General features: G+C 40.7%; 1 protein-coding gene across 1 annotated transcript; it reads left to right on the plus strand.

Moving 5' to 3' along the window:
* The first annotated feature begins 56 nt into the window (after nt 1-56).
* LOC111834856 (cytochrome P450 2B4-like) lies at nt 57-11188 on the plus strand. The gene is made up of 9 exons (XM_023794626.2): nt 57-428; nt 2833-2992; nt 3704-3853; nt 4671-4831; nt 5120-5293; nt 5593-5734; nt 6478-6665; nt 10058-10199; nt 10660-11188. The coding sequence occupies exons 1-9, from the start codon at nt 237-239 to the stop codon at nt 10842-10844; spliced, it is 1494 nt and encodes a 497-aa protein (XP_023650394.2). The 5' UTR covers nt 57-236; the 3' UTR covers nt 10845-11188.
* The last annotated feature ends 1316 nt before the right edge of the window (nt 11189-12504 follow it).

Consider the following 12504-nt stretch of genomic DNA (forward strand, 5'->3'; position numbering starts at 1 on the left):
GTTTCCGACGGGAAGTGATGTTTTTCGTGACGTATCGTGACGTTTTCATCCGAGTTCCGACTTGGAGAGAAATAATCGAACGCACCATTAGTTCAGATACACACTCTGCACCTTTATGACGTAAACGGGAGTGCCTGTGTTTTGCAAGCATACAGTACCTCCTTCCTTCTTCTGGGTTATGCTAGCGAAAAGCGATCAGAGCTAAGAAACACTTTCCTCTGGTCAAAAATATTATCATGGAGTTTATGGGAGCGCTGGGTTGGAGCGACTTGTGCACATTTGCGCTGTTCGGGATGCTATTCCTGTTTTTCGCGGAGATCTTCAGGATCACGTTTCCCACAAGCAACATTCCTCCGGGTCGCAAGCCGTTTCCTTTTGTGGGAAATGTTCCGCAAATAATTAAAGATCCAATGAAGTTCATAAATGAGGTAAGACAATTCAGCAGACACGCCGCATAGTCTTAGAAATGTGTCTATAGGCGTGTGAAAATTACATTTATAGAATGTAGCCTATTGAATCCAATTTTCCTATATTTTGAACATTCTGTAAGAAACATTCGAGCCAATACCAGTTTAGACAGTTATTCCTTTTGTATAATTGCTGTCTTTTTGTACAGTTTGCAGTTTTAGCAATGATAGCGTTGATTTGCCACATTTGACAATTTTGTTGTCTATAAATATATTAATTTTTCAGCGCTAACTTTTTCAGTACACAGTCAACACAATTAACAATTACAGGAAATTCCTCTTCATCATAGAATAACTCATTCATAACCAGACCATAAAGTGCTGCATACTATAGCCTATATATTTCCAAATACTATAGTTGAAAATATTTAACTCTAATATACATATAATACCATAGAGTACTATTAACACCATAATAGTAAAACTTCGGAGCGGTTGGGATCGTATTTATTGAAAGTTGATAACAGATTAATGTCTTTTTAAGCGCAAAAATGAAGAGCAGCGACACTTGTTTGCTTAATTATTCATGAAACTATTAATGGGTGTGACTGTGGGAGGTGATTAAGTGAAAAGTATATAGCGGCTTTTCAGAAACAGAGAGGCCTGGCTTGTCATGTCCAGAATACGCAATTTCATCACCAAAGGGGACATACGACGCTGAAGTTGGTTTAACAAAATAACAACGAACAACAGAAATTTTCCACACCAAAATTTACAAATCAGTTTTGCAGAATAATTAAATAACTAAACTAAATAACTAAATCAAATTAAAATTAATAAAATTACATTGACCAAATATAAAAAATAAGTGAATTATTATTATTATTAGTAGTAGTAGTTGTAGTAGTAGTATCATTTAGCTTAGTTATGTAATTATCATGCAAAACTGTTTTGTAAATTTTGGTGGAAGAATTTTCTGTTGTTTGTTATTATCATGAATGTATGTTTGCTGACCCTCAGCAGCTGGTAAGTGTATTACTAATTGTAACACATGACATTGAGCTCTCAGATGGCATTATTTAAAAACAAATACACTATAATACATTGCAGTAGTGTATATACATATTCAATTCAATTGAATTCAATTCGATCTATACAGTGCTTTTTCACAATGTTACGTTGTCACAAAGCACTTATTGTACTTTTGCTGCTGCACATTGGTGGCTCATTTTTGGCAGTATATCATAAGCTTTGATGAGTCTGTATTTGTCATTGAGAAAAAGACTTTCCTGTCAGGATTTCTGTGCACGAACCATTAGCCTCAGGTAGCTAGGCAGACACAGATGGGTTACTGCAAGGCACAGCAGACTTATTAAAGTAAACTAAAAAAAATATGTTTAAAAAGATCCAAAATGGACACTGTAAGCGGAGTACTTGATTACTATAAGCATAGTATTAGAATTGGTACAGGCAGGGGCGTTGCTAGAGATTTTGGGCCCCATGAAAGCATATCATATTAGGCCCCCCAGTCCAAACCAATCCAGTTATTTTCCTAATTTTTTAGGGCCCCTGTCCTAGCTTTCCTCCCCCTTACGGCGCCCCTGGGTACAGGTATGATTCTGTCCCAAGCTTTTGTATCCATATCAGCGGTTGATCACTGCAAGCATGATCACTTTAAGCCACTGTACATTCAAAGCCACTGTACATTCAAGGGCTACTGTACATTCAAGGGCCACTGTACATTCAAAGCCACTGTACATTGAAGGGCCCATGTCAGGTGCTGAGCCCCATGAATCTGCCTGGTATCCATGCCCCTCCAACACGCTTGTCTTCCACCTCCAGGACTGTGTCTTTGATTCTAACACTGCATGTGAAGGAAATATGTGCCAGTGTCTTGTGGGTTCCCTGGTTCTTCCCCTGGTTCACAGATGTGTGGTTTAGGTGAATCTGTCTCTGTATGGTATGTGTGTGTGTGTGTGTGTGTGAGCGGGTATACCTTACCTTATGGGGACATAATGTCCCCACAATGTGATGAATACCTGTTTTTTTGTCCCTTACGGGGACCAGTTTCCAATTTAATAAAAATCTGATTGACTGTAATGAAAAAAAACTAAAAATGCAAAAACTCTTGTATTTTGCTTGGTTACTTATGGTTATGTTTAGGGCTGGGTAGAGGTTAAGGTTGTCATAGTTCGCATTAGCATTTTTCCCATAGAAATGAATGAGCGGTCCCCATAAGGATATGATTACAGGTCTGTGTGTGTGTGTGTGTGTGTGTGTGTGTACATACACAGTGTCACTTGGTAAAGACTCTATGGATAATTAACACTGGAGTAAGAAGAATTATGATTAACTTCAGTTGTGATGCTTGGCAATCTTCAAGGTATTTTATGCAATTAAAAATAATGTTTAATGTCTTTGACAGATGAAAAATTATGGAGAAATCAGCTCTGTGTACTTGGGTCGTAAGCCATCCATATCATTGAACACCATTGGTGTTGCTAGGGAAGCTTTGTTGCAGAATGGATCTGATTTTCTGGGAAGACCTTTAATACCAGTTCTAGACTGGGTCATCCATGGAAAAGGTAATTATACACACAGGCAGCTGTGGACTCTGTTTTGTACCTAGAGCTGATTGGCAACCTGTACAGCTTTTCTTGACATTCAGTCCTAAAAGGTAATTCCATAAAGTTCATCTGCTTCAGTTATTAAGCAATTTGTTGCAGATCACGACTAGTAACTTGCCATGTTCTATGTACTGTACATACTGTATATATCAGTCTTTTCTCTACCCAGTCCTTGGGGACCTTCTGACAGCCCAAAGAGACACTCTGCTTCCTCCCCCTTCCCAACATACCCATCCCAGGAATTTGCCGTTATTGATTGTTTGGTATCGGTATGCCGGAGGGAACAAAAATGTGGACTGTCTGAGGGTCCCTGAGAACTGGGTTGAGAAACGTTGGTATGTATATTACAGGGAGGATGATGTCTCAGTAGCAAAGGCTCTTCAAGAGTATCTGTGAGGAATTCCCATGTACAAACCGCTCAGCAAATACCCTTTAGTGAGTTAGGTTTGTTTACGTGTGTCTATGTCTGTGCACATTTAAATTCTGTTTTTGTTCTTTAAACTCTGTTTTCTACAGAAGGCTTCAGTCCCTCTGTGAACCTGATCAGTCAAGTCATTATTAAAAACAGATCGATGGATTTGTAGCTCCCAGTCATGTCTGAACAACAGGAAATTGTTCGGCTGTGCCTAATTATGTCATCATCATCCTAAGGGTTTCCTGTTTTCATAGGGATTGTAATGGCCAATGGTGACTCTTGGAAGCAACAAAGGAAGTTTGCCTTGCACACGCTGCGGAGTTTTGGATTTGGCAAGAAGTCATTGGAGGAGCGTGTTTCCGAAGAGGCTAAATGTTTGGCTGAGGAACTGGAGAAACAGGGAGGTATGGATTCTGGACACCTGAAATAATGGCTAATGAAAGGAAAAGGTACAATTCGGTACCTTAAGCTCATCCAAGGTCCAACAAAACACATCATTAACTTGTTATTTAATCATCACTATTGATATTTTTGTACTGTTTAAATCCATACTGTAAGGTATAGCAGATAACCTTGATTGTCTGTTATCCAGACAAAACATGAAAGAATAGCATGTCAAGCAACATTATCCTTACCCTCACATTACTTAGATCTTTTTAGGGAAATAGTTGAAAATTCAGAATGATCCTTATTATATTAATTCTGATGCTTTTTAGGAATATATGAGAGGATTGTATATTAGACGTCTGTTTTGCAAAAAAGTTCTACTAAGTAAATGAAATGTCAATTTCCATAATATATTCACAATAAATAATGTAATGTGACAGTGAATGTACTTGTACATTTACAGTGTCAAAGGACTCTGTACATTTACTGTATTGTATCCCATATTTCTCTGAAAATACAAGAAAAATATTACAATTTACAAAGGAGCATTAAAACTGTTCATGGACATTCTTGTCTTTAAATCTCAGATTCCTTAAATAGCCCCAATTGCCTGAATAATAGCTTCGCAAACATAACGAGTTTCAGTAGGGAATCACCCAAGCTGCCTTCGCAGGTATCGGGCCTGTGTTTGGACTAAATTATCGAAAACTGTTAATAGGCAAGTGTCTACAGTTAAAAATATGTATTATTATGATTTAGGCGAAGTCAAACTTTTGACTGATGCTGTACGTAAATATGCCTGAACGTGTAGTAATGCATGATGCTGTATTACAGAAAAGCCCTGTGACCCTCAGTTCTGGCTCATGAACGCCACGTCCAACATCATCTGCTCCATCGTTTTTGGGAACCGGTTTGATTATGATAATGAGCGGTTCTGTCACCTTCTGGACATTGTGAACAAAAACATCATCATGACAGGTTCTGTGATTGGCCAGGTATTATTTATATAATTATTTCATTCTACATCTCAACCTAGAGAAAGATGTTAACCGTCTTTTTGTCCTGTGTGTTGCTATATTTAGATAAATAGAATTGTGGCTATGTGTGTGTAGTATGTACAGTATAGGCAGTTTTTGTTAGCAAAAAATATAGATTTGGGTTTCCTGCATTTAAACATAGCTTATTCAAAAGTCATGCAGGACAAAACCTCCTTTATGGTGGAGCTGAGTTTTTGTATTAAATGGCTGCTTAATGGATGACAGAATGAGCTCTTTGTCCTTCAGATCTTCAACTTGGTTCCCATCATTAAGTACCTCCCTGGACCCCAGCAACAGATTCAGCGTAATGCTAAAGAGTTTACTGCCTTTATCAGCGAGGCTGTGAAGGAACATCACACGACACTGGACAGAGAAAACCCCAGGGACTTTATTGATGCCTATATTATGGAGATCGAAAAAGTAAGTCAGAAGCCAGCCAGGGTTGTGGGGTTGTTGGTGCTCATGCCTCTGTGTGTGTGGAGTTCTCCACGTGTTCCTCTGGGGTCCCTTCCTCTACCTGGCCTCAGGATGCTGTAGGGTGTGTCTGTGGGTTCCCTGTGATGACCTTCAAGAATTGATATAGTCTCCTCTGTACAGACTGACTGGCTCCACGTTTTTCATGACCATGCACTGAATAACTGCTTATACAAATATAGTATATATCTGCATGATGCTGCTTTATTGAGTGTTTTTCCTTTGCTTCCTCTCATTTGGAACAGCAAAACTCAAACCCCGAGTCAAGTTTTTGTGAGGAGAACATGGTTTTTTCAGTCGCTGATCTTTTCCTGGCAGGAACAGACACCACCTCCACGACTTTGCGGTGGGGTCTGATGTTTATGCTGGACCATCCTGACATTCAAGGTACCAAGTTCCTATAGTGAAGCACTGTGTTGATAAAATGTGGATAATAGAAAACTTCAAAACAACATGGTGTGACTATTTTAGAAAATGTATGTGACTACATTTAGAAAATACATCTAACTTGAAACTGAGGATTAACATTTAAAAGATGACAAATACCTTCTGTCCCTTGTAAAGTCTACTTTTGATTGTGTATTAAATTTATCAATGCACCGATAATCCTGTTTTGCAACAGAGGATGGAGTGATTTCTAGTGCAGTGTTTCACAACCCAGTCCTCGGGGAACCCCGGACAGTCCATATTTTTGCTCCCTCCCAGCTCCCAGCCAATCAGAAACACTGAATACCTGGTACAGGTGTGCAGGGAACTGAGAGGAAGCAAAAACGTGGACTGTCCAAGGATCCCCGAGGACTGGGTTGTGAAATACTGTTGAATACTAGTGTCTGAAAGGTTGCTTACTTGCTGTCTGTTACAGCAGGCTGCAAACACAATTGCCATCAAATTTAAACCCCACCTTATTTAAATATTCACTTATGGCTTTTGGTTTTTTTATGGCACCCTAATTGATGGGTCTCACTTATTCTCAACTCACATTTTCAATGAATGTTTTGTAATTATGTGTGTTGCTGTGTATTTTCTATGTCGGTTTAATATCTGCCGTTTTAAACGTGGCTGGGAATGTTACCTGAATAAGCAGGATCTGCACCCACAAATGCATTTTCTACCTTCCTCCAAAACGTTAGAGAGGTGCCACCAGGAGATCGCCGACGTCATCGGCTATGAACGCTGTCCCTCCATGGAGGACAGGGCCAACATGCACTATGTTCTTGCCACCCTGCACGAGATACAGAGGTTTGCCAACATCACGCCGCTGGGAGTGATGCGCGGCGTCACCACGGACACACAGCTACGGGGCTTCAGGCTGGCCAAGGTGAGCAGAAAAACCCAATTTAGACCAAACCCAAATCAAGTCTCTTTATTTGTCACATCACTTGGCACTTGGTAGACTGCCGGCAGGGACAGATTAACTGATCTGGAGGCCCTTGGATGACAGTAAGACTTTAGTGTAACATCTGGGAATGATTAACGCAGTTTTAAGACACGAGGAGCCTTCACTTTAAATGCAACTCAATGAATGCTTCAAATGACTGACCATGATGGGTCACAATGACCTAACCAAGACTAGAAACAAGAATGAGGGAATGTAGAGGCTTCACATGGACATTAAACGAGGGTAACACTGAGGAACATATATCATCCAACCCCTTCAACACGACAACATGTTCAACATAGCAAATATTGTTATCTGATTAAATCCTCGTCTTGCCCTACCTACTGGCTCCTCTCCCTTGCTTTCCGGCTCGCTTGCCCCGCACCCTGACATAACATAAAAGACCAAGACGGGAATAGAGAACAGGTAGCGATTCATAGACACCAGTAATGAGGGCTAAGCAAGGGACAGGTGTGGATCATTATGAATGAATGAATGAATGAATGTTATATTCATATAGCGCTTTTCAAGACACCCAAAGTGCTTTTTACCAAACCAATGGGGAGCCACTTCATTAACACATAACCAAGTACTTAGGACTATGATACTAGGATATCCAGGGAACACAGGATATAGATATAAACTAGATACAGTTCTAAATACTCAACTAAAGTAGACAGGGTTTAATGATCATGTAGACATTAAGGGTCAGGACATAACTAAGGTGCAGAAACACAGGGAATATAATATATACATAAGGTAATTCAAAACAGAGTCCTGGGACATAAACTACCCAAAAGTTCACCATTGTTGAGGTTGACCTCAGCTTCCCAGTGGTTTGGGTTGAATGGCCATCAGCTGGACGCTCAGTCCATTCAGCTAAACGGTAGTCCCAGAAACAGGGAGAATTACGGGGACTGTGACTAGGGAATTAACCTAAAGAAACATAAGGGATGGAACAGGATAGCAAGCGACACCCACTGGCCAAACAGGGAACTCAGGGAAACAACAGACAGAATGGGACAAGACAAGGACTGATCCTGAGAACCAGGAGGTGTTCTGCCAAGCTGTTGAGCTATTTTTTGATCCAAAATAGAAAAGAGGATAATACAATGCAATAATATCAGTCAATAACCAGCAGTACAGCTTGCTTTGCTCTATCAGCATAACCATTCCAATTCTCCAAGGCGGGGTGGGGCCTCTGGTATTTGCTAGGACCTAAGGCTATAGCCAAGTAGCCTATGCATTAATCTTTACAGGAGAGTGAAAAACTTGTTCCACAACAGCAGTGTTGGACTATTGGAAGTGTATAAAAATGGTAAATATACAACATACTAATAATAAATAGTGTGACTGGTATATATACAGTGCTCACAGAAAGTCTTGAGACGTTTGCGTAATTCAGTAAAAATATTGCAAGTTTATTGGTTTTATAACAAAAAACATTACTTTATTAACTTATTTACAAAGATACAGTATCACTTCAGAAACAATCAGTAGTTCTTAAGCAAAACGTTATTTTTAAGTAGTAATAAATTGAAACCCAGGTTATAGTTCTGAAAGAGCTGTTCCGAGTTAAAAAGTTCATTGACAAGCAGTTTCATTGCATGTTTTTAAATTGGTAACATCGCAGTAACCTGTCACGCCCCGCTCCGTCCGATCCTAATGTGTGCCACGCCCACCTCGTTACCTCGTGTTCAGCCCTGATTGTGATCACCTGTGTCCTGTTATGTCTGGCTAGTCTTTTGTATTTAGTCCGTGTCTCAGTTAGTTTCCCCAGATCCGTCATTGTAGTGTCATGCGTTATTCCTGGTTTGTTCGTCCTGTCATCTGATTAAATCCTCGTCTTGCCCTACCTACTGGCTCCTCTCCCTTGCTTTCCGGCTCGCTTGCCCCGCACCCTGACATAACCTAAAAGACCAAACATTTTTGTTTACTATCCCTTTGGGAGCCAGTGACTACAATTGTAATTAATAGCAAAATGGCAGTCAAAAATATTATTACACTTAAAAAGAAAATGTTTGTGCAAAAGATATGTGCAGATATGTTAGACGTTACTCGTCAATGGATGTTTGTTATGAAACCAATAAACCTGCAACATTTTTACAGAACTAAACAAGCACCCCAAGACTTTCTGTGAGCACCGTATATCCTATGACTGCAAAGGCGTAGCTTTGGTTTGAACATTATGCCGGTTGAGGTCTCTGCCTATTTAGCGGGAGACATGAGTACTGGGGGGTTGTATTACCTGGCTTTTATTTTTGGGGGAGTTACAACCTCCCCTCCCAACCTTCCCCCCTGTTATTTACCCCTATGGATGACTGGATAGTAATGTGGCCCATTACTAACGCACAAATAAACTGATACAGCCAACCATAATAACCAGCAAAATCAAAATCACTGGATATTCCCTGCAGTGAACTGTGCTGATCACAGTCATTCTCTGTTCTCCAAGTGGCGTGCAGACTATTCCTCAGTGGACCATTCAGCATGACGATAACATAACCCCCAGTGCTCCATCTGATAGCAGGAAGGTCGGCTCTTTGGCATTCCTGAGGGAGACACGTCCCAGCAAGCGTTTCATAGGTGGTTCTAGACCCGATTTGGTGGGGGCTTCACTCCCCCTATCTTTAGTCTCAGCCCCCTTGAAAAATATTTTTTCTAAAACCACTTTGCAATTTGTCTTGTATCCTCATTTTGTAACCCCCCCCTTCGGCAGACTTAATCATGAGGGATGTCCCCTCCCCTCCTCTCAGGAAAGAGGGGGGGGGGCTTCTTCATTTCCTGTATTTTCAGCCTCAGTCCCCTTGAAAAATTATTTTTCTTAAACCATTTAGTGATTTGTTTTGCATCCTTGTATACATTTTGTGAAACAAAATTGTAAATATTCAGAAATGTCCTTGTACAAACTACAATACTTTAGGTTTGTTTTTAATATATACTTGGAGAGTAATCTTTTTTCATAAGGGATTCAATTTTATATTCATGGGCTGCTACATCACTGTTTCTTTATTAGTGTACATCTTTTATGTATTTTATCTGGCTCTGCAAATGTGATGAATCTGCTTCTGTCTCCTGCAAAAATAAGTGAATGTGTGCCGCGTGTCTGCGCTTGTCACCAGTTAAAAAGATCACCACTTAAACCGTAACACGCAGGCACATGGAGACCGTAACTTTACCCAGGGGGGCAAAATTAACTATTGGGGTCAGCAGTATAAGAGGGGCCTGAATTTTTGCCCATAGGAAGAATGGCAGTTCAAAGATACAGGGATATTCTCATTCTGTCAATTTTGGAATGATGATGTATTCTTCATTGTACTTTTTACTTACAGGGAACTCAGGTGTTTGTTAACATGACTGCAATTTTCACCAACAAGGATCATTGGAAGTTTCCAAATGAATTTAACCCCGGCAACTTCCTCGATGATGAGGGAAAATTCCTGAAACATGAGTTCTTTGTGCCTTTCTCTTTGGGTGAGAAAAACTTTACTGTGCGACTTTGCAGACTGATCTCAGTGCCTTACCTTCCCTGGTGCATAGCCCTGAGTGCGTCAGTGCCTTACCTTACCTGGTGTGTAGCCCTGTGTCAGTGCCTTACCTTGCCCAGTGCGTAGCCCTGAGTGTGTCAGTGCCTTACCTTGCCCTGTGTGTAGCCCTGAGTGTGTCAGTGCCTTACCTTGCCCTGTGTGTAGCCCTGAGTGTGTCAGTGCCTTACCTTGCCCAGTGTGTAGCCCTAAGTGTGTCAGTGCCTTACCTTGCCCAGTGTGTAGCCCTGAGTGTGTCAGTGCCTTACCTTGCCCAGTGTGTAGCCCTGAGTGTGTCAGTGCCTTACCTTGCCCAGTGTGTAGCCCTGAGTGTGTCAGTGCCTTACCTTGCCCAGTGTGTAGCCCTGAGTGTGCTGTCATGCCTTGTAAGATCCTGTTTCCCATCTCAGGCCCCAGGCTGTGTCTCGGCGAGCAGCTCGCCAGGATGGAGCTCTTCATCTTCTTCACGTCGTTGCTGCAGCGCCTTCGATTCACCCACCCGCCGGGGGTGACATCCAGTCACAACGATGGGATCTTTGGCCTTATTAGAAGCCCTAAACCCTTCAAGCTGGTGTGTCAGAAGCGGGAATTCTGAAGCTGAGCTACAAATTAAGTCTAATCTGTCTCGTTCCCGCAGGGACTTGAATGCACTGTACTTCAGGAGACTTGTCTGGCAAAGTAGCACATATCTATATTACTATATTTGGTTACTAAAATGTATTATCACTAATTACCAATATTATTAGAAATTACTCCAGACACCAGGTTGTATCATGTTCCAAGATGTCGTTCTAGACCAGGGGTTTGGCAACTTCCAGAAAACCAGTTGCAGAATTTACCTGGAAACAGAAACTTATTCTAATGGTTTGGCAACATTTTTTATATGACACCAACAGCAAAATGTAAACAAGCAATAAAATATTTTCAATGCTTCATGAACTTTAGAATGAAAATGGCATGTCCTTGATTTTCTTAATTGCATTCTTATTTTTAGGAGTCCAAGTAGCAGTACCATTAACTCCTGTTTTCCTGTTGGTTTTATTTTTGAAATCGTTAAACAGGTGTTCTGCTACTTACTGTATTCAGCATGGGCTTTCTGTGTTTTTTAATGTCCCGAAACGCCACAAAACTGGCAGCGACTATGCTAACTCCAAAGCTGTCTGAACAATGAAAGTTTGCAATCTTGCTTGAAAATCAAAGTGTGTTCGTACAGTCCAGATATCGAGAGGACATCCAAAGAAATGAGGGCACAAAAATTACATCAAACAGTCAATTTACATATTCTGTGTCTGCAACTGTATTAATGGTGTATTTTAGGCAACCACAATATTTATGTTTTTTCCCCCATAACACCACAAATACATAGTAGTGACAGTAATCAGATAAGTATTTAGATAGAACCCATAAAACAACAATACCGAAACCTAACAGCACAAACCAAAGATCGCCCAATGCATCCTGCCTCTGTCCTTCTACCAAGCTCAGCAGACCATCTTCCCCAGCATCCAGACCAATCACACAAAACCCCTCATTAACACAATCATCTCCCTTGCCCTACCCTATTCCCTATGGTCTGAATTGCCTTGCCCATAGGATGTTTCGACTGAATTTTAACAACGAATTGCAAATGTCAGATGGAAGGTGAACATAATTAAAAATTAAATATTAAAATTAATAATAATTTTAAAAAGCAGGCAGTGGTGTTTTAATGGTTAGTGAAGCGCACTTGTTATTGAAAGATTGCTGGTTTGAATCCCCGACCAGCAAGGCACCACTGAGGTACCCTGAGCAAGGTACCGCCCCCAAGCACTGCTCCCCGGGCGCTGAATTAGCTGCCCCCTGCTATGTCACAACATCACATATGGGTTAAATGAAGAGGATACATTTCGTTGTTGTGCACTGTGTACTATGGTGTGTCAAAAATGACCACTGATCACCTAATTCTAACAATGGACCACAAAGCTTTAAAAAATTGCTAATTTCCTTTAAGAACTGAACAAACCCTTTCATGAGGAAAGACCCTGAAAATCATTCTACACCACAATGTTACATTAGGAGGGGTCTCCTTAATCCAATTTACCAACACACACTTATGTGCTATCAGCAGAAGTTTATCAAGCAGTGTATATTTCACAGGGTGGAAGGACACATCCTTAAATGGAAGTCCAAGCACAAAAAGCCCTGGGTCTATTTGATTCTTGTTTTACAGTTTTTCTGAATTGCTAAAACACTAAACTTCAGTCTTGGAACCGAAC

This window comes from Paramormyrops kingsleyae, chromosome 15 (assembly GCF_048594095.1).
Source record: "Paramormyrops kingsleyae isolate MSU_618 chromosome 15, PKINGS_0.4, whole genome shotgun sequence".
Classification (NCBI taxonomy): domain Eukaryota; kingdom Metazoa; phylum Chordata; class Actinopteri; order Osteoglossiformes; family Mormyridae; genus Paramormyrops; species Paramormyrops kingsleyae.

Excerpts from the sequence above, each read along its gene's own strand:
- LOC111834856 (XM_023794626.2), top strand. The coding sequence starts at position 237 with ATGGAGTTTATGGGAGCGCTGGGTTGGAGCGACTTGTGCACATTTGCG. Across the intron at positions 4,832-5,119 it reads CAGGTTCTGTGATTGGCCAG|ATCTTCAACTTGGTTCCCAT; the intron begins GTATTATTTATA and ends TTTGTCCTTCAG. Across the intron at positions 5,294-5,592 it reads ATATTATGGAGATCGAAAAA|CAAAACTCAAACCCCGAGTC; the intron begins GTAAGTCAGAAG and ends CATTTGGAACAG.